This window comes from Peromyscus californicus, unplaced genomic scaffold, assembly GCF_007827085.1.
Source record: "Peromyscus californicus insignis strain IS unplaced genomic scaffold, ASM782708v3 Scaffold_8__1_contigs__length_139910024, whole genome shotgun sequence".
Taxonomy (NCBI): Eukaryota; Metazoa; Chordata; class Mammalia; order Rodentia; family Cricetidae; genus Peromyscus; species Peromyscus californicus.
This window is the reverse complement of record NW_026294606.1, coordinates 82,996,958-83,021,766: the sequence shown is the minus strand read 5'-3', so window position 1 is coordinate 83,021,766 and position 24,809 is coordinate 82,996,958. Positions and strand designations below refer to the sequence as shown.

Below are 24,809 nucleotides of genomic sequence, written 5' to 3'. Positions count from 1 at the left end.
ATTCCAGCCCCTCCACAACCATGGGAGCTCCAATTACCCAATAAGTGTGGTTGTGGCTTCTTTCCTTTAGTTCACAAAGGAAATTGAGACGTGGTGCCCAGAACTTCATGACTGTGGTGCTTTAGTGAGAAGCCTGTGGTAGGAATGTGTGAGCCATAGTTTCTGATGCTCATAGGTCACTGTCCTTTTGGTGGCTATAGGCCATTGTAGACTGAGGGGCCTGGCTATTGTCTTTCCTTTCTTGTTTTGAGAAATTGGTTTTCAGATAGCAGAGACTTTTTGAAGTGGCAAGAGGTTTGCTTGCCTGCTTCCCCTCCTAGTTAGTGGTGGGTAGAATAGAAAAGCCACAGCGTCCCTATGCTCTATATCTGCAGCAACAGTGATTCGAGGAGACCATCCCACATCGTCAGGTGTAAGGTGGTTCATTCTAATGTCATTTGTGAGGCTCTATGTGGAATAACCTTTGACTTCATGTTATAGTTTGGCTGTCGGGGTTGTAACAAACAGGCAAGCTGAATTGAAGTGAAGAACTTGAGCTGTTCATGAACTGGAGATTGTGTACATGTGAGTTGTCTAAAGTGTCAAGTCCAAGATCTGGGAGTCAGGAGATGGTCTGGGGTGGGAGGAATCTAATGAGTCTCTGTAACTGTCTCTTTAGCAGCAAAATTGAATGGTCACCTGTATTTTCATTCTTCCAGGTCTCTGGTTGGAACTGGAGACACCAGAGGTCACAACGCTTTGAAAACTAAGCAGACAGTTCTTGGGCTAGGTGGTATGATGGTCTTCTAAGTTAGAAGTTGGCCTAGTGTTGTTAGGCTTTGTGCGTTAGTTGTTTTTTCCTTCTTTTTCCAGTCATCTTAACGTACTTTTATGGATTGTAAGTTGTCCTGTGAGTTTGTAAAAGCCAGAATACACACACACACACACACACACACACACACACACACACACACACACACTTTTTTTTTTTTTTTTTTTAGCTTTCTTTAGCTAATTTCTTTGGGCTGTTACGATGTCTGGTAATGTATGTACAAAATGTAATACTTGCTGACTATCAGTATGATGCACAATGGAACAGAGCCCAGAACTCTTGTGAATGTATGTGTACGTGGTATGCAGTGTAACAGCCAGGCTCCCTTTACACAGGGAAGGGATTCCACAGTGGTACTGGCTGCCATGAGAAAGATCCTGTGTTGACTGGGTGTTCTGTTGGTTGTAAATGGTTCTGTTTCTTGCAGATGGTTCATCTGCAAACGTCGTCACTCCTGCATAGAATTGAAGATGTGTTGGGAACTATCCCTAGAATGTTTGGAACACACAAACCCATTGAAACAGGAATGGCTGTTCTCTTTCTTACTACAGATATTCTTCTAAGATCATAATGTTGGTCTTCTAAAACAGAGCTGTGGTCTTTTCCAGAAGTAGTAATTCTTTTTTTTTTTTTTTTTTTTTTTTTTTTTTTTTTTTTTTTTTTTGGTTTTTCGAGACAGGGTTTCTCTGTGTAGCTTTGCGCCTTTCCTGGAACTCACTTGGTAGCCCAGGCTGGCCTCGAACTCACAGAGATCCGCCTGGCTCTGCCTCCCGAGTGCCTGGCTCTGCCTCCCGAGTGTCTTTTTTTTTTTTTTTTATAGTAATACTAGTTTTTTTTTTTAAAGATTTATTTATTTATTATGTATACAGTGTTCTGCCTGCATGTATGCCTGCAGGCCAGAAGAAGGCACCAGATCTCATTGCAGATGGTTGTGAGCCACCATGTGGTTGCTGGGAATTGAACTCAGGAACTTTGGAAGAGCAGCTAATGCTCTTAACCTCTGAGCCATCTCTCCAGCCCCAGAAGTAGTAATTCTAAGGGTGACATTTTATTTCATTTGTGAAGTGTGGTATTAATTCTCTAGCTTATTGGTTTGCTCATCTGCTAAGAGACCCATTCCATTAAGACAATCTTTTTATGTATAATTTTTTCCCCCTTGTGGCTGGTGGTGGATGTAGCTTAGTGGAAGAGAGTGCTTGTGGAGCAGGCAGGAGGTTACATTTCCAGCAACACAGAAACTGGTGGTGTGTGCCCCTAATCCTGGCACTAGAGAGCTTGTGGGCAGGAGGGCCAAAAGCTCACAGTCATCTTCTGCTGTGTAGCATTCAAGTCTAGCCTGGGCAACATGAGACCTTTTTTGTTCCTGTAAATACATGTTTTGTATTCTTACTGCTGATTGAAGTTATTGGCATGCTTTGTCTGCTCATAGCATGTTGATGTAGTACTCTTTGTGTAAGGACTTACAAAGTCAGGTTTCATTCACATTTACACATGTTCAGACCACTGTTTACTCAATGCAGTTAATTAATTAGTAGGCTTAATGGATTTTATTATGTCGTGAAATGTAGGTCTCCAAAGGAAAAAGATCCACGTTAACTTTCTGTTCCAAATAAAGTTTCATTTGTTGAACTGTTTTACTGCAGGGGAGGAACATCGTTGGTTGTTCCTGTGATGTGTGGAGGCGGGTCAGAGAGATGTCTTGAAGCTCCTGGACAGATTGACAGGAACAGGAGGACACCTGGGAAGGGAGGGGAAGGGAAGAAATAGCGTCACGTGAACATCTCACAATGCTGTCAATGACTGATGACTAGTGTCATTTTGCTGTAAATGGCTATGTGAGTGGCAAAGGGAGTTCTCTTGGGGTCACTGCCATTGATCTGGAAGATTGAGGACTTTGAGATACTCAGGATAAACATGTTTTCTGAGGTCCCAGGTCCACTGATGGATTTTTTAATTTTTTAAATCTTTTGGCCGTCAGAGCATCCCGGTGTCCTTGGATACTCCTGTCCCAGCTGGGAAACTTGTTCAAACTTGGCAGCCTCAGCTGTCCTCTCCCAGTCCCTAGTGGTGCTGGAGAAACCTGAAATGGCAGGCACTGGGAACACCTCCGGCAGAATTTTCACGGGCCTTCCCTCCTCAGCACTAGTGAGGGGAGGTGCAGGCACCCCTGACCAGCTGCTCTGCTGTGTTTTCTCTCTTCTGCACGACCCCACCCTCTGCTCTTCAGGGTGCTTCCGGGTTCCTGGGCTCAGTAAGCTAAGTGAGGAGACTGAGACCTGTGGTCCGCACTGCCCTTGTTCCCGTCTCTGACTCTTGGTTTCCTTGATCCCCTGAAAGAAGGGAATGGTTTCCACACAACTGTGCTTCAGGAAGCACTTTTATTCCAGGTGCAGAGACCCTGTTAGGTAAACATCATGTGTAACCTTTGTGAAAAGAACAATTCCAGTGGACCTTAGTCCCTGCCCTCCCTGTGTGAGATCTCTTCAGAAAGCTGCCAAGCTCATCACCACCACCTCCCTGCTCACAGCCACCCAACTCCTTCTCTTCCCCTTGATCTAGAGTGGCAGCAGAGAAGACGTTGTGTTTTCTCATGAGTTAAAATTGACACTAAATAAAGCAATGTATTGAAATACAGTATGTAAACTCTTCCCTGGGGAGGAGGAGCTCATCTGTGTCTAGACAGCTGAATGATTAGAACTTCCTGGTTGTGGAGCGTTAAGGTGTTGCCTATCCAGGAGCCAAACTACGTTGAGCTATCTTTAGTCATTTTAACAGCCGTTCACTGAACATATCCCTGTGTCTGACGTCACATCCTTCTAACTATCAGATAAAACCTTTGAAATGTATTCTTAGCATTCCTCTAGTTCCCACCAAGCCCAAAGCTAAGAATGTCACCGGATAGTATCTGAGATCTATAGATTTCTTCACCTTGCTACAATCCACCTATATATTGTCCTAGCAACACAGTTAGTTGTAAATGAATTATGATCTGCTGAAGGTAAGTAATAAAAACTGCTTCCAGCAGTGATATTTGGGGCAACATGAACCCATGTCCCTGGGCCATGGTCACTCAGATTTGGCTCAGAAGAAGTGTCGTCTACTTTTTTAAGCCGAGAGCTGCGTTTCATATGGTTTTATGAGTTGGTTAAGGATTAACAAACTACAGAAGAGAAAATATTTGAGTTCATACAAGTCGGGTGGGACCCACAGCCTTTACGTTTGGCTCAGAGCTTTATCTTGCCTGTCTCCTCTTCTTCGTGATCCTGCTTAGTGCATCGTCGTCGTACGCAGTGGCCCGACTTCTGCGAACCTTCTCCGCGGTGGCTCTTGTGTTCTAGTTCCCGGATGTGTACTGTGCTGCTTAGCTGTCTGTCTTAGACGGTTGCACAGCTGCAGCAGAGACACTGAGAACATGGTATTTATAAGCAGCATGCTTTTCTCTTCTCACTTCCGAAGGCTAGAAGGGTAAGCCCCAGGCTCCAGGTCTGGGGAGGGTATGTCTGTTTTCAAGATGGTGACTTCCGGCTATATCCTTACCTGGCAGAAGAAAGAGGACCAGCAGGCTTAACTTGTTCCCTTTGGCCTCTTTACAAGGCACTCACCTACTCCTAGAAGACCCTCGTCCTGAGAGGCACTTACTGCAGCTGTACAACTATTGGTTAGGTAGCTGTGCTCCTGTGAGCACCCTTAATGAACCCGCCTCCAAAAAAAAAAAGATACATTAAAGTGGATGGGGCTGGGTGGGAAGAGGAAGGGGATCAGGAGGAAGGGCAGTAAGAGGAGGAGAGGGCAAAGGAGGGTGGATTCTGATCAAAATACCTTACACACATGTATGGAAATGTCATTATGAAGCCTGTCTTAGTGACTTTTCTACTGCTGTGATGAAACGCCATGACCAAGACAACTTATGGAAGGGAGGATTTATTTTGGGTTTACACTTCCAGGGTTAGAGTCCATGATGGTAGGACAGAAGTAACAGGTGGCAGGTGGCTGGAGAAGCAGCTGAGAGCTCACATCTGGAACCACAAACCACAAGTAGAGAGAAATGGCTGGGATTGGTTCAAGTCTTTTGGAACCTCATAGCCCACCCTCAGTGACATACTTCCTCATTTCTTAATCTTTCCCAAACAGTATCACCAACTAGGGACCAAGTATTCACATAGCTGAGACTTTGAGGGACATCTTATTCAAACCACCACAGAACCTGTTGTTATTAATAGTTAATACATGCCAGTAAAATCCAAATGGAAAAAAGGAAAGTGGTGGTGGTGATAAATGTTTTCTCCCTTCTCTGTCTCTCTGTCTGTCTCTGTTGCTCTGTCTCTGTGTTTCTGTCTCTCCTTTTAAACATTGTTGCTTTTTGGAATTATATTTCAACCAGAATCTTAGAGGGTGCACAAACATTCAAAGCATAGCTTTGTGGTTGTATTTGCTGTAGGGAGGGGTGTGACTTTGCTCTGTGGCCATGGGTGACAGACAGCAGTCCCAGCCAGTGGAAGGGCAAACCTTGACGGCAGCATTGCCTAAGTGCCTGGGAAAGCTTTTAGCTTTGGACGGTTTCGAGCTCAGACCCAGGCAAGTCTGCTTGCCCGACCACATAATCAACTTTGGCGTCTGTTGAAAAGCAAAAGACAATTCATGTTTGAGGAGCCTTTGACTTTGTGGACTTATAGCTCAACCACACAAACAAACACTCCGTGGAAGGAATTCTTGGCGCCGTATCGATGTTTCTTGCTCTTTCCCATCCCTGTGCTCCGCTCTCTTCCCCACCCTTCGTGCTTCTGTGATTAGATCTTGATATTCTAGCTGGCATTTGGAACATAGACATCAGAATCAGGGCAACAGGAGGCTGCTTTCAAACCTTTGAATGACTAAAGGAACTCATTTCCAGAAATTTGAAATGACTTCTATTTCCTCGTGTGCTTCAATTTTCTGTAAAAGCTCTGGCTTGCAGTCACTTTCCTAGGTGATCCGTGTCTTGTTTATATTGTGGCTTGCTCTGGTATAATGAAGAGTGGAGGCACTGCTAAGCTGACGGGGACCAAATTCGTATAACCAGTGTTTGGGTCTAAGACGCCGCTTTTCCATTTATTCACCTACCTACCCTCAAAGCCTTTGCAGACTGTGAGCTCCTAATTCCGGCGTGTATCCTTCATGCTGGGACTGTGGCAGTGGGGAGGGTTGCTCACCTCACCTACTAGCCCACAGTTTGTCTATTCGGCAGGTTGATTTTTGTTTGTTTATTTGTGATTTGCAATCATAATGGCCATTTGTTGTTTTGTGTCCCATCCTTATTTATGCATTGATTGGAAATGAACATTTTATTTTGATCATTTCCCCACCTGGTGGGTGCGGGAACGTTCCCACCCTAGGGTCGTGGACATGGCTGAACAGAAATGCTTGATGTAGTCTGCCAGTCACCCTGCTCACAGCTTAGAGGGGAGGGGCCTCTGCTGTGCAGGGACTCCTGAGGACGCGGTGAGCAAGCAGGAGTGGGAGGCAGCCTGGGTAGCCTTTAGAGGGCAGGGTGGCCCCAGGTTTTTGCAAGGGTGTGACTGGCCTGTTTGAACATTTCTGTGGCACAGCAGGGGGACTGGTCAACCTTAGATGCGGCTTCCTTCTGGGGCAGGTGGGAGCTGCTCCTGTCACCATGATCAGGTGGGTTACTGTCTGGTTCTGGGACCTTATCTGCAGGGATCTAGTGCAGGAGGTCCTTGCTTTCTTGCTTTAAGACCTTGAGATCCCCCTGATTTTCCCAAGTATGTAGGCAACATACAGAACTAGGCCTTTACTTCAGGCCTTCTGCCGTATATTTGAATGAAAACAATGGTTTGTGTTCATTTAACACTGTAGAGAATGGTTCTTACTGTTTAGAAGGCAGGGGACTGCTTCAGAAGCCAACATGCCCAGATATTTGCGATTTTAAATCATATAGGTGTCATGGAGATGTCAGGCTAATCATGAGTCAGGCAGTGTCCATCTGCGCTCTTGAAATGTCTCCCCTGGGGCAGAGGTCAGAGGACACGCTGCTGGTTGACTACCATCCCAGTGGCCTGATGGGGGTGGGATGGCCTTTGGAGGCAGCTTCCCATGGAGTCTGCCTGCTCTCCCTGAATCACTAAGCATTGGGGTCCTCTTTGGGTTTTCCCATGGAGGATTCATCCTTCCAGCTGCGGGCTGCTTTTCTTCATAAGGTTTTAACTCTGGTTATGGGTAAAAGGAAGAAAACATGCCTGAACACAGACCTCAGTGTTTTAAATATTGATCTCTAGTTAGTGCTGTGCACACCGAGCGGATGAGGGCCAAAGTGCGTGTCGCCTGTAATTTTCTTTGTCAGTTGGAATGGGTGGAAAGAGAGGCTGACGGATGAATTTGTGATAAAGCAGTTATAACAGAGTATGGGGTATAGCGTGTAAATAAATAGTAGATGGCTGTATTCTCTGTAGAGTGCGTTGACTTTCTCTATGCTCAGACTGTTGTCTGATACTAGGAGAAAGTGTTTCAGAGTACACAGGGTGTGTTTCATGTGTTCCATTAGTGAGTAAAGTTGACATTAGGAGGGAGTTGGAAGCCGTTGAGTGTAACTTGTGTCAGGACTGCTGAAGCAAAGATTGTTTTTCCTTCTTTGTATGGAATGCAGATTTTTGGTGTGAAAAACGTTACGTTTCTAGTTTAAAAACCCTAGCTTTATGTTTGTTTTTCTTGCAAGAGATAGGTCAGTAGTGTCAGGAGTCCCGGGGAGATGATAGGACTTTCAACCCACTGCTTGTCTAAAACTAACAAACAAAAAATAAATTAAAAAACAGAAAAAGAGAAAAAAGCTACACTAAGTGGATGAAATTTAACCTTACTTAGTAGTGAATTTATACTTAGGTGTTTGATTTGGCAAATTTTAGCATATAGAATGCATCATTCTTTGAGCATAAGCTATTTTTTGATCTTGTTTTTAATTATAAACAAAAGAAAGACAAATTATCTCATGCATGGTGCAAAAATTCTGTATTCTACATTCTATCTCCTCTGGTGTTTGTATTTTATATTTTATTTTTATTTTATGTGTCTAGGTGTTTTGCCTGCATGCATGTTGCATCCATGGTGCAGTGCCTGCAGAGGCCAGGAAAGAGATCTGGAGTTATAGTTGTGAGCTACCATGTATGTGCTGGGAACTGAACCCAGGTCCTCTGCAGGAGCAAGTGCTCTTAACCTCTGAATCCTTTCTCCAGCCTGTTTATATTTTCTGTAAAGGAGAAAAAGGAAAAAGTTTCAGAGGAGGAGGAGGAGGAGGAGGAGGAGGAGGAGGAGGAGGAGAAGGAGGAGGCGGCGGCAGTAGATTACACATCTACTCCATGGTGATCTACTCCAAGACCCGAGTGGCTGCTGTCAATCTCAGACGGTGCCTAAACTATAATGAACTAGTATTGTAGGTATGTAAGATGGTACAGTCATCCCTCAGTACCCCCAAGGATTGGCTCCAGGATCTGAGATTACAAAATCTGCAAGCGTCCTAAGCTCTTTCACGAAATGACAGTGTTTGCATAGAGCCTAAAACCAGACAGTCCACAGCACTGTGTGTGCGGTAGGGCATTGTGACTGTGGCTTCTACATCCACACATCCTGCTAATCATGGGTAGAGAACAATGAAGAAAATAGCTTTATGCTAAACATGAGCAGACTATTTCCTCATCAATATTTCTCAAACAACGTAGTGCAACCACTGTTTACTTAGCATTGGGTTGGGTAAGGGACAGTAAGTAATCGAGATGTGACTTCCAGCGTATGGGAGGACCTGCCTAGGCTCTGTGCAGACACTGTCATTTCGTGAAAGGACTTTGGACGCTTGTAGATTTTGTAATCTCAGATCCTGGAGCCAATCCTTGGGGGTACTGAGGGATGACTGTACCATCTTACATACCTACAATACTAGTTCATTTTAGCTTAGGCACCGTCTGAGATTGACAGCAAGAAGTGAAACAAGGTACATTATTGCAGCAACATAGTTTTCCAAGTATAGGAGAAAAAGTGGGATCTCTCCCATGGTGCCGAGGGACTTTGGTAATAATTCTTTTAATAGTTAATGTTAGTTTTTTTTTCTCTTGTTTGCACAGCTTTCCTGTGCAGTGATTCTCCTGTAGGATACACGAGGAGCTTGGCATAGGAGGCGTGCATGCCATGTTTTATTAGAAGTTAGGACATTGCACTGAAAAAGTGAGTTTCCTCTCCATTTGTGTACACCAGCTTGTCTCCCAGCAGTTTTATTAGTTCAGTAGTCAGAAATATCACTGTTTCATCTTTCTGTAGCCTTAGAGGAGTTTCACCATTTTCTTAGGTTTATGTTCATTGTCTTTTTGTTTCCTTTTGGATTTTTTCTCTTTCCTTTACTTAAAAAGATTTGTTTTTATTTTCACTTAATGTATGTGTCTCCTGAGTGCTGGGATTAAAGGCATACAACACCATAACTCCCTTCCTTCTTGTAACTGTATTGTTTTCTATTAGTCATTACAAATGGAAATACATTTGCATTGAAATCCCAGACAACTGGTAGAAAAGAAAATATGATTCACGCTGCTCTCCCATTCTCTATTTAATCTTAAAGTGGAAGAATGTTTTCAGAAGTGACAGCATTGAACTTTCAGAGTTGATAGTAACCAGGATGATCCTGGGGTCCTGGGCAGGTTCAGTTAGAGTGTGGATTTAGGGAATGGCTGGCCAGTCATCCTGCACTTGATCCTGAGTGGGGTTTTTGAACTCTGGTTTACAGTCTACTGGCAGAGAGGCCAGTGTTTCAGTTTGATAGTGCAGCTTCTTGCTGTCAGCTAATGGAGCCGTGGCGGGCACCTTGTGTTCCATAGACACTCATGTTTCCTTGTTAGACTTTGGTTTAGAACCCCACATTGTAGAGTCACTCTTGTTTCTTGTACTGGGCAAAAAAGAGGGAGCGATCCAAGGAGTGTGTGGGAGGCTGGTCCCAGAGGAACTGAGGTCCCTGCTGTGCCTGGTGCTGATGTCGCAGGGGTGGCACCAAGTCCTCTCCTGGCCTGCTGCCTCTGTCCCATGGCTTTCAGTGATGCTCTTCATCTGAGTGATGCTTCAGCTGGCAGCAGCTGTGGGCTTGTTAGAGCTGGTCACCCATTTATCGAAAGGCTCAGCTTGTATCTTAGAGGAAGATGTGAACTTTATGTTCATTTAAATAGCAAAACCCAGGTAGTCAAGAGAGCATTCAAAGGATGAAGGAGTTGTATAGCACACCTCCGCCTTCCCTCCACTGTGCTCCTTCCTAGCTCAAGGCAGAAAACAGGTGGACACTGTTGCAGGCTTCATCACACCACTGTTAAGGCTCTTGGTGGCTGATCCATGGTGGGTCTTTTTCCCAGATTGCAGGTTTCAGCAGCACTGTGGAAATGTCCTCTAATGTCCAAAGTCTGAGATGGGAAACACCCTCTGCCTTTCATTTTCCTGGGAAAGGTTCGTCCGTGTGATTCATTTCACCAGCAGCTTTTCTTTAGTGCTGGCCACGCAACATTCTTTTTCTTCTTGTGGTCATCACTTATTAATTCTGAGTCCTGCAGACCCCAGCCTTGGGATCCTCTTTGTGCTCCTGGGCTCTCTGGATTCTGTAAGCTTATCCCTTGTTTTCCTCTCTTGCAAATATTTGCCACTTCATGGCCTATTTGCTTTTCTTGTGGTTTCACTTAAAAATAAAGATTTAGGCAGAAATGTGTGGCGTGCTGAGAACACTGGGAGTTGTAGGTCTTGCTGTCCAACTATTAAGTAGTCTTTGAGCTTCAGCCTGTGTGTTGTGAAATGTCCTCCAGAGTCTTCGCAGCCTCTTCCAGTTCAGTGATTTTAATGACAGTTGATTATCCTTTTATAGCTCCGTGATGGCTAGTTCCTTGTCATTTTGACACAAGCTAGAGTCATTTGGAAAGAGGAAACCTCAATTGAGAAAATGTCCCTACCAGATTGACCTGTCAGCAAGCCTATAGCACCATTTCCTAATTAATAGTTGATGTGGGAGGACCCAGCCCTTGTCGTACGTAGGTGGTCCTGGGGTAGATAAGAAAGCAGTCTGAGCGAGTCAATAAAGGAGCAGGCCAGTAAGCAGCATTGTCCCATGACTTCCTCTTCAGTTCCTGCCCTGACATATCTGGATGATGGACTACAACCTGCAAAATGAAATAAACCCTTTCCTTCCCCAGTTGCTTTTGGTAATGGTGTTTTTGCATGGCAATAGAAACCCTAAGACGGGCCCCAAAGGTGTGAAGAGCCTGAATTTGCGAGCACATATAGCTGGAGGTTTTGGGATGCTTTCAGGTGGTCATGGAACAAAGAATTATAAGTTCTGTACCTGCTTAGCCCTGGCCTCAGTCACTGCTGGAGCAGGAAGTTCATCTGGGGCAGTTGTCTAGGGCTGGACCTGGGGTAATAGATGGGCATTCAGGTCTGCAATCCAACTTTTGCACAAGAGCACATGAGGGTCTGTTGAAGTTTATGAGAGACCTGAGGATCTCACACTGACGTGGACTCTATTTGCCTGTGTTTCTCTACTGCCATTAAAATCCAAACTTGCCTAGTAGGAGAGCTCCTCAGAGACTATCAGGCATGATTTTGTATTTTGACTTTTGTCTGAATTAAAATGGCCATGACAAAATTAGAGCAGAGAAACAGTTCAGAGGCCAGTGAGATGGTTGAACAGGTAAAGACACTTGCTGTGTGACTATATGAATTTGTTCCCTGTCCCTCAGGTAAAGGTGGAGGGAGAGAACTGTTGTCATTGAGGCTGTCCTGTCCACAGGCACCCCCACCTCATGTACACATCCATGATAATGATACAATTAAATAAATGATTTAAAAAGAGCCCAGCGCATATCCTTTAGCTGATTGTAGCCACGATCCAGTGCCATGCACACATTTGGGAGAGGCAGGTTTCTTTATTGTGTGGGGACTGCCTATGGGAATTTGTAGTCACAGAATCTTGGAGTTTGGGGAACTTCGTTATGTAATTTATGCTAATAGAGGTGTATAGCCAGATCAAGTTCCCCACCCTTTTGGCAGCAGGCTACTTCTCTTTAATTGAGACACGTTAAAATAAGCATGTCTTTAAAACTCAAAGCTAGATTTATTTTAAAAATGGCTTCGAGGACACCGTTTATTAGGTCTCAGCTACTGTTCTTGCTACAAGTGAACAAAAGAAGACATTTCTTGGTGGTGATAGAGAGTGTTGTGGCTCTGTGTTTGTGTGTTCCTCAAGGCTGCTTGGAATCCTCATGGCACTTCATCTGTATCCATCTGAGAGGCCAGCACTTCTCCAGTGCGGCCTCTGGCTTTGCCTTCGTTTTCAAGTTTTGGTTCTCTGTCCTGACTTGGAGATTATTAAACAAACGGTCTCGTGTTATGTACAAGACAGCATGCAGTTAGCAGCTCTTTGCAGTCTCCAGACAAGCAGTTGGTTGATGACGGGGAAGAGAGTTTTGGCTATGCACTGCATGCCTTTGCATCAGACCCTCACTGCTTCTTCGCTTCTTTTACTGACTGCTGGAACTGATCTGATAAAAACGAAGATGTGTATCAGGTCCGGGCTGCACTTAGGCAGTGAGTTGAGACATGTCCTGTGCTAGTTCTTTCTAAAGTGAACTCAAAAGCGAAGCCATCTGAGCTTGGGACTTTCAGTGTGGGAAAGTTTCTGATTATGAATGTGCACTGAGAAACATACAGGATGATCCAGACTTTGCATATTATCTCAGTTATGGTAATTTGTATTTTCATTGGACTTGGTCCACCTAATCTAAGTTGTCAAATTCATCTGAAGATATCTGCTTGTAGTATATCATTTTTAGCCTTTAACAACTACTTGATGGGTACTAATGCTATTATTATATTTTTAGTATGGTAATTTTTGTGTGTGTATGTGTACATAGTATGTGTGTGGGTGCATGTGTATATAGGTATGTGTGCATATGTGTGCATGTGTATATATATAGTGTGTGTACATGTGCGTATAGGTATGTGTGCATATGTGTGCATGTGTATATATATATAGTGTGTATAGGTATGTATACATATGTGTGTATGGAGGTCAGAGGTCCACCTTGGGTGTCATTCCTCAGGCACTGTCTACCTTTTCTTAAAAATTAAATTTTTTTTTTTTTGAGACGAGGTCTCTCCCCGGCCTGGAATTTCCCAGGTATGCCAGGCTGGCTGGCTGAGCAGCCCCATAGGTCCTCCTGTCTCTTCCACCGCTCTGCTGGGATTGCACACATGTGCTGCCACCAAGCCTGACTTTTTGCATAAGTTCTAGTGACTGGACTTAGGTCTTCACACTTGCAAGACGAGGACTTTCTGCCTTTGCTGACTTTTCAGCCCATTATTATAACGTTTTTTTCTCTTCTTCTTTGATTGGTTCAGCTGGGTCCTGACCGATTTTCAAGGTGCAGGGTCTGCCTGACATTGGACGACTGTCTATTTTCTGTGTCGTTGTTTTGCAGTTTGACCTTATTATTTCCTTCCATTTCACTTCTCATTTTCCCCGAAGTGCCTCAGGCACACACTTAGGTAATTGTTTTTCCCTTTCTTTGTAGTTTTGCTGTCAGGGTTTAGAGTTATGGGTTCCCTTCCAGGTTTAGCTGCAATCCACAAATTACAGTAGGTTACAGTTTTATTTTCATGCAGTCGAGAATATTTCTAATCTTTCTGAGTTCTTTTACCCACGGGCTATAAGGAGTAGCTTCCAAATTTTCAAACATGTAAACGACTAGTTAGATATTCCTAGGATCTCCATTACTGACTCATAACTTCATTCTCTGGTGAGAATGCTCTGGATGCACTCGAAACCCTTTTTGCTTCTAATTCTAGTCGGAAAAGGCACTGGCCTAAGCACAGAGCTCCATCTCTGGTCAGGAGCCAAGGAGGCCTGCTGCATGAGTCTGTGTTCTAGGGGCAGGGGCTGGAGTGGGGCCGGAGTGGACACAGTTGGGGCTGGAAGCTTCCTTCCATGCACGACGACCTCTAATGATATGAGTCAAAAGCCATGAAGCAAGTCAACAGAGAGGCTTCATAGTTCATGGAAGGAGGAAACTTAACTGGTTCCTTCCTCAAATTGCTAGTTCACTCACAAGCTTTGAGCAACTCCAAGAAAAGAAAAAGAAAAAAAAAATTGATGACAATCTGATTTGATTTCTTGAAAGTCTGATTCCCGCCCTTACATAGTCTGTGTGTGCATGCAGATTCTGGGGGCGATAACGTTGCCAGCGGATGCACTCAAGTTTTGTCATGAAATGCCATTTTATTCACAAATTTTCTCATGGAAATTGTATTAGTCGGGGTTCTCTTGTGGAACAGAACTGGTAGATGAAATAAATATATATTCTTGTTATCAAAAGGGGATTTATTAGAGTGGCTTACGGCTGTGTCTGGCTAGCCCTACGGTAGCTATCTCCACACAGAAAGGCCGAGGATCAGGTAGTTATTCCCCAAGGCTGGATGTCTCAGCTGCTCTTCAGCCTGTGTGAGAATCCTGGAGGAGTGTGCTCTACTCTAAGCAAAGGAATGCCTCAGCGGCAGGAGAGACGACCTTGCCAGAGAGAGTGACCACAAGCAGGCAAAGCAAAACACTTCCTTTCATGCCCTTTGATGTGGGCTGCTACCAGACGGTGGCCCGGATTTTGAGTGGGTCTTCTCCTCTCAATGGTGAAATCAAGAACAGCCCCTCCAGGTGTGCCCAGCTGCTTGAGTTTTAGTTGATTCTAGATGTAGTCAAATTATAACCAAGATTAGCCACATGGAAAGAAATACTGAAGTTTGATGTCTTGAGCCCATTCTGTTCTGCTCATTCTGTACTGTCCCCACAGTGAGGCTGTTTTCTTAAAATGCTCAGGAATTCCTCATGGTCCCATGAAGGTCTGAAATCATGTGATCACCTGTGCACCACCTCACTCCTGTGCCTCGCCCTGCATTTATTGCTTAGGCTATAAACAGCTAAAACTCTCCAGGATGTATCAGAGGGGCCCTGGTTTCCATAGGAGGGCATCCATAGGGTATTAGGTAGTTATTTTAAAATTAATTTTATTGACTTTTTATGTGTATGGGTGTTTTTGTCTGTCCCACCTGAGTGCAGTGCCCCTGGAAGCCAGAAGAGGCAGCAGATTCCCCAGGACTGAGCTGCCACATGGGTGCTGGGAATCGAACCTGGGACCTCTGGAAGAGCAGCCAGTGCTCTTACCCATTGAGCTATCTCTCCAGCTGTGCCTCACCCCAGGTGTGGATTAGAAGGATTTTTGTTTCTTTTCATCATCCCTTTAAATGTCATCTCTCTTTGGGTGATGCAGCATGGATGGAGGTGTCCTGAGCCCTGGTGGGTATAGATCAGTCTGGCCTCTTTAGGACATTGTCCTCATGTAATATAGTTAATTGGCTGTAACTTCCTTAATGAAGTTTTAGTGAAGTGCACTGGGCACTTAGTGTTCAGATTTGTTTATCGCATTAGACCCTTCTGTGTTACAACTTAGGTTAGGTTGAGACGCTTAGCTTCCATTTTACATGTATAAGGCTTTAGATCCTCACAGCCTTTCTCGTTCTTGTGTTTTCGTATCATTGGAGAAGTAGACTGATTGGGGCATTTTAAAGATTTCTCTGTAAGTATAATTTGGGAAGTTTTCCTGGCATAAGACTCCTGATGTTATGTCAAATACAACAAATTACTTAAATAATTCATAGACTTGGTGAACATATGGATCTTTTGATTTGTGCGTCTAGGGATTGAGAAAGAAAGGTTCAGGAATGGTTAAATTCTGCCGGAAGGTAAAACCTGTCTCCCGGGCTGGCAGCACTGATAAGTAACAGTTAAAGCATCCATGGCTATGCTGCCCTCGGCGTGAGGACTGCGGCAGGGGGTGCAGTTTGAACATGTCCTGCTTTCACTGTGCATCAGTTAGGATCGGATCAGGACCGAGCAGAGTTAGCTGTGTCTCTGCAGTATGGAAGTCATCTATGTGGGATCAGCTGGCTGCTCATGAGCCCATCTTCCTATTTTGATGAATTTTAAAAATGATAACTTTTTTCCTTCCAAGACAGGTCTCAGGTATCCCAGGCATGCCTTAAACTCCACATAGTGAAAAATGATCTAGTCTCCCATCTCCTACCTCTGCTTCCCAAGGGCTGGGATTATAACCCGCTGGAAGTGTTTTCTAAAAGGCTATTTTGTTAACTGTAAGTTCCTTCCATGTTCCCTCCCTCCTTCCTTTCCTTCCTCCCTCCCTCCCTCCTCCCTCCCTCCACTGGGGATGGAGTTCTACCACATGCCAGCCCAGGGGAGAGTGAGAGTACCCCACACTTGATTCTCAGACTGGAGAATGATTGACAGAGGTGCTGGAAGGATGTTTTATTCTGGCACCAGTGTGTAGGGTTGGGAATAGAGAGAGATGAGGCAAGAGCAGAAAGACGATCTTAGAGACTTCAAAGTGCTCATAAATCATCTTGTGTATAAACTTGGATCATTTTTTTTCCTCCAAATGAACCCGGCAGTTTGTTGATTTGCTGTGTTCAGACTTGCATCAGTTAAATGAGTTTCAGCCCTTTCCAAAGTCCAAAGAGGTCATCCTGTACTTTACCTGTGCACGGTATAAAAGGAATGAGCTACTGGTGTCTGGTCAGGCATGGCCTGTCCGAAGAGACGGTGTTGGCACCTCATGGCTTCGACACTGTCTGTCACACAGCCTGGGAAAGGCATCTGAAGGCATCCCATGATTTCAGTCCCCCTTCTAGACAGTTTTGAACCAGAGTAGGGGCTCCTTAGATGCACTTGCACTGCACAACTTACCAGGCTGCCCATCCCCTGCCTGTTCCAGTGGCTCCTGTGGCTCCCGTAGGCACGTGTGCCTGTGGCTCTTGGGCCAAGGCATTTCTGCTTCTTTGCATGACAGGTTTGCCCACTACACTACATAAAGTGGGATGGGGATGTATGGGTGTGTGCACGCGCGCGCGCGCGCACACACACACACACACACACACACACACACACACACACACGCACGCACGCGCGCCCACGTAAATGTTTGTGTGCAGGCATGTGAAAGTCAGAGGTCAGCTCTTGAATGTTCTTTCTCAGGTTGTCCTTTATTTTTTGAGACCGGATCTCTCTGGTTTGTGGAGATAACCAAGTAGACTAGGCTGGCCAGCTGGTCAGCAAGCCCTAGGGACCCAGGGATGCATCCGTCTCCATCTCCCCATCACAGATGACAAAGGTATGCCACTGTCCTGGGCCTTGTATGAGTCCTGGGGATTGAAGTCAGACTCCATGCTTGTAAGTAGAGCAGGTAATTGACTGAGCTACCTCTCCTGCTCAGGTTGGCCTGATTTTTGTGGGCTGAAGGGCAAGCATGTGAGTGATTTTTGCACCAGCCCTTTACTGGTTGGGTGGGGCCATGGCTGAGGGTTCTTATGGCCCAAACCCACCGAGTTTGTTACTGACCCAGCAGATGCTAACAGGGAGGCCCACGGACAGGCAGGGAAAGAGGTCTTTGTGGCCTCGGGGACCCTGTGGTTACAGAAGCCACGGAGATCTGTGCTCAGAGAGGGAAATGTAAGGCTGTGATGCTAGGGATGGGCAAACTTTTATTTTCAGAAGTCATTACCTCTGTTTGCTCTAACCTAGGTCAAAAAACAGTCACAGCAGAGAGAGCTTTAGGAAATGACATGGCTTCTGTGGAAGACTGAGACACATTTTAGGCAGAAACCGGTGAGGCACACATTGATTGCCCACAAAGAACTTTAAAGCTGGAGGGACTCAAATATGTTCCTATCTTCGGAAATCGATGCCATGATACATTTTCATGGTCTAGGAGCGTGTGGGATCTCTCTCCCTCCTTCCCCCCTCCCCCAGAAGTGCTTATCCAAGGCAGCAGACTTAGTCCACATCCGGCAGTCGAGCAAGAGCCGCTCTAGGAGTTGTGGAGATGGTGCTTGTTTGCACAGTACTTTTTGTTACGTAGTCCAGGGCAATCTGACATCCTCTTGGCCCCACCTGAATTCCTCCTTTGGTGGGTCTGGCTTGGCCTGGGAGGTAACTAACTACTGGTTAACCAACCAAGATGATATATCCAGGGTGAGACCCATCAGTGTGTTCCTCAGTCTCTTTAGAGATAGGTTGTCGTTGGATATTTATGTCTTCCCCAGAGATTCCACAGCTTAAGACTTAAGTTCACATAGTTGAGAAATACAAGGACCCTTTTGAAAATCTTGGCTCACAAGGCCCTGAGCTGTTTGAAATTACTTATTTTGTAAAGCTTGTATCTCATAGTTGAATTGCACAGATACTCACAGTACCTTTTCTGCTGTGTATCTGTCCACTCGTTACCTATTTATTGAGACAGGATCTTCCTCTCAGGCTGGAATCTCAACTCACTACCCTCCCACCCCAGCTTTCTTCACACTGTGAGGACAGGCGTGTGCTACCTCCCCCATATGAAGTGCTGTAAATGTATTGGGTTCATCTTATCCCTGTAACAGCTATTCGAATTAGATGTTCTTGCTGCATTTCTCTTATGTGGTAACAGGGAAGTGGCTGTGAAGTCTCCCTTCTAGCAGTCTTTACGTTTAGCTCCTACACATCCATTTTCATGCCTGAGAGAGAAGCCATGATGCTCACAAAGCTGATTTTAGAAACTGCCATGCCTAGCTCAGTGTTACATCCTTAGCCTAGCTTTGTCCCGTGGGCTGTGGCATCCAGTAGCCTAAGCGATGTGTCTTAGTCAGGGTTACCATTGCTGTGATGAAACACCGTGACCAAAGCAACTTGGGGAGGAAAGGGCTTATTTGGCTTGTATGTCCACATCACTATTGGTCATTGAAGGAAGTCAGGGCAGGAACCTGGAGGCAGGAGCTGATGCAGAGGCCATGGAGGGGGTGCTGCTTACTGTCTTGCTCTGTATGACTTGTTCAGCCGACTTTCTTGAAGAACCCAGGACCACCAGCCTGGATAATGGGCTGGGCCCTCCCACGTCAGTCACTAATGCCTGCAGCCTGACCTTATGGGGGCATTTTCTCAACTGAGGTTTCTCCTCTTGGTGACTCTAGCTTGTGTCAAGTTGACATAAAACCATTCTGTTGTGTCTGTGAGATTGCTTGTTGCCGAGAGCAACACTCCTTTCTCTATTTTGTTTTGAAATGACACACAATAAATATACAGATTAATATGACAGGCCTAATTTTATGATTCCTGGTTTATGAAAACTGCCCCATTTGATTAATAAGCATATTTTATTAGTATTTTCTGTTGTGTTTTTGTGCCCTGATGACTGTGGCGATAATCAGATTATTTAAATATTGGGCTGGGATTGGGAATAGGCTAGTCTATTCCTTATAATTTACTGGAAAGTTTAGACAGTCATTAGCAGACTGAGAATTTTTTTTTTTTGCTAACAAATTTAGAAATATGGGTGCATTAAAGAAATAGCAATCAACAAAATTAGATCAGGATGGAGCTGAGTGGCAGCGTTCTTGTCTGGCTGCTGGAGTCTGTGGGTTCTATTTCAGTAATGTAAAGAAAACAAACTTTTCCAGTAAAATGAGGTGTCCAAGGACTGGAGCGGAGCACGCCGAACCGGTGCAGAGTTGACTGCAGTTATCTCTTACTGCTGTCCACTTTACCTTTTAGTTTTTAAACGACTAGTTGTGTCTGTGCACACACGTGTGTGCTACTGTAGTGTGTGCAGAAGTCATCTCTTTCCTTCCACCGTGTGCCTCTCCCCACAGATTTTGAGTCAGGGTCTCTCACGGAAGCTGGGGCTTGCCCTTTCATCTGGTGTCTGAATTCCCCAGGATTTCTCGCTCTCTGGCACCTGGTTAGGTAGCTCTCCACCATGCCGGGTGTTTACCCATGTGCTTGGGATCCGAACTCAGGTCCTCATGCTGGCACTGCAAACACACATGGGTCATTGTCTCAGCTCCCAAGGCCGTGGCAACTGCACAAAGAAAGCCGTAGATCGCGATGTGGTTTCCCACCACACAGTGCATTGGTTTTTGTTTTTAAACCTTAAAGAGTTACCTAGAAAAAGACTTTAAATAGTGTTGCTTGCTTTATAAAAGCTTCAAATTGATTTTTTTTATTATCTCTTGAACATTGCATTTATTCATGTCTTTGAATGCTAGTCATGATGTTTCTTTTAAATGTGGTTCTGCCTTGATGGACTCAAGAGCCCTCATTTTTTTTTATCTGCAGAGAATGGGACACATCTGCTTATGCTCAGAGAGTGCCACCTGCTGGCGACTTGGGTTTGGACACCAATAAGAGACCTGTTTCCAAAGTAAAGTTGGAGCAGGAACTTAGCTCCAGGAACACTGCAATGGCCTCAGGCTTTCTACTCTGTCACCCAAAAAGCAAGGCGCTCTTAAGGCAAAGGCGCCACCACGGCAGCCCGCAGGCGCAGCCCCAGTGGCTGTCTGTCTCACTGTAATCAATGCCCAAGTTCATTTTAGAGCACTGTGTACCAGGATGATGCAAGACTTAGGAAGTGGCTGTAGTTCCATTGTTCGCAGGCTGGGGACTACCTGTTACAATGGAAATTTAGAAGATTTCTGATAATAGGACGTTGAGATTAATTCCTGTGGTCTGATTAATAAGCTAATAACATTTTGATGTTTTAGGACATTGTTCAAAAATCACAAGTAACCCAAGCTGAAAGATGCTCCTAAAGCCAAGACACTATCTGCCTGGACAATTTGGGGAGCTCATAACAGCTCATAAGAGAACCAAAGGGGGAAGTTTTTAAACATACAAGGTTATACCAAGGCTATATTCTCTCTCTCTTCCTTCCTTCCTCCCTCCCTTCACCCCTGCCTCTGCTCCCCCCCCAGTGTGTGTACACATGCACATGCACGCACACACGCACACACGCACACACATGCACACGCACACACACATGAATTGTTCCTCTGGTGCCAACAATCCTTGTTTTTTGAGAGAGGGTATTTCACTTGGTCAGGAATATAACACGAATTGCTAAATGGCAGGATGCTGGTGGTGAATCTCTTTCTCTCTCTACTGTTAGTTAATGTATATTTATAATATTATATATGTGCTTGATTGCAGATATGGTAGAACTATCAATGATCTCTGTCATACATTCAGGTTAGAGTGATACTTAATGCACTGGTTGTGTCTCCCACCATATGTCTCTGAATTTCCCCACATTAGTGGCCACACTCTAGTTTATCACAACTGTGAAATCAGCCTGGCACCAGTGCCTCCAGGACGGGCTTGCTCAGCATTTCTGCCCGTGGCCAGAGATGTGCACAGTGCTCCTCTGGCTGCCTCCTAAGATGTGAAATGTGAACTCATGGGCTGCAGACCTCAGGCACCTCTGAGGAGTGCCATCACCTGCCTTACCAGCTCCTTCTCTGGTCCGCCTGGCTCAGAGTGCTCACTCCAGAGCTGCACCTGGTGCTGTGTGGTTGGACGAAGAGTCAGCCACCTGCCAGGATGCCCGCCACATTCCTGCCGAACCAGCTTCAATCTGCCTTCCTTTCACAGGGCTTACTTCACGAGCCATTCTTCCCACCGTGGTTAGGTTCTTTGCCATCGATGAATAGGGTGTAACTAAAGAAGCAGACATTTTTAAAAGATTAGGGTTCATCCCCGCCCCCACACCCCCACCCCCGCCCCCAATAAGTGCATTGTTCTCAACTCTGGACTTGGTTTCTTCACAAGTCTTTGTAAAACATGTTACACTGCCTAAAACTTAGAGCCAAGTTAATTTTTGTTATGAATCACACTGCTCTGTGTAGTTTTTTAAGGTAGTTTTCCTTTGATTACTTGGTGTTGATTTAGAAGAAATGGATCATCGTTTTCAAGATACTTTGCCTTTATTGCCAAGCTGACAAAAAAAAAAACTGTGTGTGTGTGTGTGTGTGTGTGAGAGAGAGAGAGAGAGAGAGAGAGAGAGAGAGAGAGAGAAAGAAAGAGAGAAGAGAAGAGAAGAGAAGAGAGAGAATATCTCCACAGTTCTTTTGACACACATTGTCTTGTAGACCCAGAGCTCAGCAGTTGGATAGGCTTGCTGGCCAGTGAGCTGCAGGGATCTACCAGTCCCTCTGGCCCCAAGCTGCAGCGCTCGGTTGTACACGCTCTCTAGTGCCTAGTGGTAGGTTCTGGCGATCGTGTGGCCAGTGCATTGCCACTGAGCCACTGTCCCAGACTTGGCTTCCCTTCTGGAGTAACACAGCATGCGTTTACACCTGGTGTCCTCACTTTACCTGAACAGTGTTTTGTTTCATCGTAAGATGTGACTTTGGGGAGGAATGGTTCTTAAAGATAAACTGTTCTTGAAATTGTCATGGATTTAGCTTTGCTAAATAATTTTGGACCGTTTTCATGATGTCACTGGGATTATAACTTCCTTTAATGTATTTATAGTCTTTTTTTTTCTCTTTGCCTTTCTTTCTGTTTTCTCTTTCCCTCCTTCCCTCCCTCCCTCCCTCCCTCCCTCCCTCCCTCCCTCCCTCCCTCCCTCCCTCTCTCCCTCTTTCTCTTCCTTCTTCCCAATTTGTATATGCAGAGTCTCCTCATTCATTCTAGGCTGACCTGATCCTCCTGCCTCAGCTTCCCAAGTACTGACATTACTTGTGTGTACCACCATGCCTGTCTTAAGAAGTTTTCATCCAGTACAAGGTGACATTATTTCAAGTAATTTTAACAAAGACTTACTTAGTTGGGTGGCGGCGGCAGCGCATACCTTTAATCCCAGCACTCGGGAGGCAGAGCCAGGCAGACTTACTTGTTTATGGACATATCCCTGGACAAGTGTATGTGTGTGTGTGCATGCCTGTGTAGTCACAGAAGCCAGAAGAGGTGTGTCACGTGTTCCCTATCACTCTTTGCCCTGTTCCTCTGAGGCAGTCTCCCTCAGCCCAGAGCTCCTGTTTTCTCAGCTTCCTTGCAAGCTAGTGAGCCCCAGGCATCGCAATCCTTTTATCACTGTCCACGTCTCCCTGCACCTCATCTCCATGCTAGGGTTACAGGTTGCAAAGACCCCTGACTTGTTACATGGGTGCTAGGATCCAGACTCTGGTCCTCTTTGATATTGGAGAAAGTGCTCTGAACTGCTGGGCCACCTTTCCAGCCTCCAAAGGAGGTCGTCCTCCTCCTCCTCATCTTCTTCTTCCTCCTCCTCCCCCTCTTCCTCTCCCTCCTCTTCTTCATTTTTAAACAAAAGAAACTAGCACTAATAAGAAGGTCTGTAATATACACTGGACTTAATTTACTTGAGGGACAGTTTATTTCTAAGGTGCTTTGTGCCCCAACCCTGTTCTTTGAGTATTGAAACAAAGGAAAGACAAGTTTTTGCAGGAATGCCAGGTGACTATGGGCAGGTCCGTACGGGAAGAAACCTCAGGCTTCTCATAGAAACAAACACACACCATAGTCCCTAAGGCTCAGCCCATGAATGGTTCTCCATTCTGGATTACCAGTGCATGAACTCTGATGTTGATTTCATATGTCTTGTGTGCTAACTTTTATGTTAAGTCACTGGTACATACATGTTATGCTGCTTAGACACAGGAGTTGAAATCTTGATGCTCCTGAGTTCAGGTTGCATGTCTTACTCAGACTACTTTAAAGGTCTTGGCTGTGGGGTGGAGGTCGGAGGGCATGGGCTACAGGTAGCTGGAGGTGGCAGGGATGGTCTGCTTGCTGTCACATGAACATTCTCTCATGGGTGGCTGCTCCTGGTGGTTTCTCCAGAACTCACAGGCACATATTTGTGGCCCTGGTTGTCAGACAAGTTTTGTTTCCTTGTCTAGTCTTGTTGGCTGGCTGGTTATTTTAGTCTTTGGATAAACAGGAAGAGCTACTACAGGCCACTCAGGGAGTGTTTAAGGAACTACTAAATACATCAAGGGGTGGAGCTCTTAACCAGACAGATTTAACTCGTTTACGAGGAGTTCCGATAAAATACCAAATCTTCACAGTTTTAGAACTTGAAGCAGTTGTAGCTTGGGATCTCTCTGGTCCCCCGTTCTGCTGTAAGTTGTGGGTTTGTTGTGCTCAGGGTTGCTGTCCCAGGCCCCTCCTTGTGACAGTTGTTTGACACACAAGTAGCCCTGGGGATGCTCCGGGGCCAGGTTATGAGCACCGGGCACTGTCACCTGAAGGGCTCTGCCCTGGTCTCTTCTGGCAGGGTTTGGCCTGGGCCATCTCAGCACAGCTTGTCACCATCTCCGGAAGAAGGGGTGAAGTGGGTGGAAGTATTTGTGCTCAGGCGCAGGTCATGTCCAGGTCCTGTTCTGACACCCTGGGGGTGTTCCAAGCCCTCACCTCTCTCCTAAGAGTTCACTGTGGAAACGTAATGAACTGGGTGTTGTTTTTGAACTTTTTAGGTACTTGTTGCTTTTAAGTCCTGGAAAGCAGGAGTGGGCTCATGGAACTGCTTGTCCCCATGTGTTCTGAAGTGATGTTCCTTTCAGACTGGTGGCAGGTTCTTTATCATTCTTCATTGATGCTGGGGACCGAACTCAGGGCCTGGCTCATGCTGTGCACATGGAAGTGTGTGTACACAAAATGCTGCTACCTCTGGTGGTGGCTGAGGTTCAGCAGGGCCTCTGGAAGTGGGTGGGTCAGCAGGAGCTGCCACGCAGGGGTGTTTTCACTTGGCCAGTCTTCCACAGGAGTCTAGTGGAGCTGGCATCTGGGGTTGGGAAAGCTTGCCTGGTGGCTGCCTCCACCCAGCTCAGAACCTGGTTGTGGCAAGTGTTTATGTTTGTTTAAGTGTATGTTCAACAGAGAAGGTCACAGACAGCGTAGGGTGGTGAGTTGGTCAGTTTTTGTCAACTTGACACAAGCTAGCATCATCTGAGAAGAGGGGACCCTTAGCTGAAGAATTGCCTTCATCAGATTGGCCTGTAGCAGAGTCTGTAGGAGCATTTCTTGACTGATGATGGATGTGGGTTCTAGCCCACTGTGGGTGGTGCCAGCCCTGGAGAAGTGGTCCTGGTTTGTGTAAGGAAGGCA

The 24,809-nt window shown here is 45.5% G+C and overlaps 1 protein-coding gene across 22 annotated transcripts in view; it reads left to right on the top strand.

The window, feature by feature from the left end:
• Pard3 (par-3 family cell polarity regulator) overlaps positions 1 to 24,809 on the top strand; it is a 559,894-nt gene that overhangs the window by 60,718 nt on the left and 474,367 nt on the right. Inside the window, exon 1 of one of the 22 annotated variants that reach the window (XM_052726915.1) lies at positions 6,382 to 6,469. The exons of the other annotated variants lie outside the window; for them this stretch is intronic. Within the exon in view, the coding sequence (XP_052582875.1) occupies positions 6,419 to 6,469 (51 nt within the window). The 5' untranslated portion in view covers positions 6,382 to 6,418. Of the gene's footprint in view, positions 1 to 6,381; positions 6,470 to 24,809 lie in introns of those variants that run through there. 22 annotated transcript variants of the gene reach the window in all.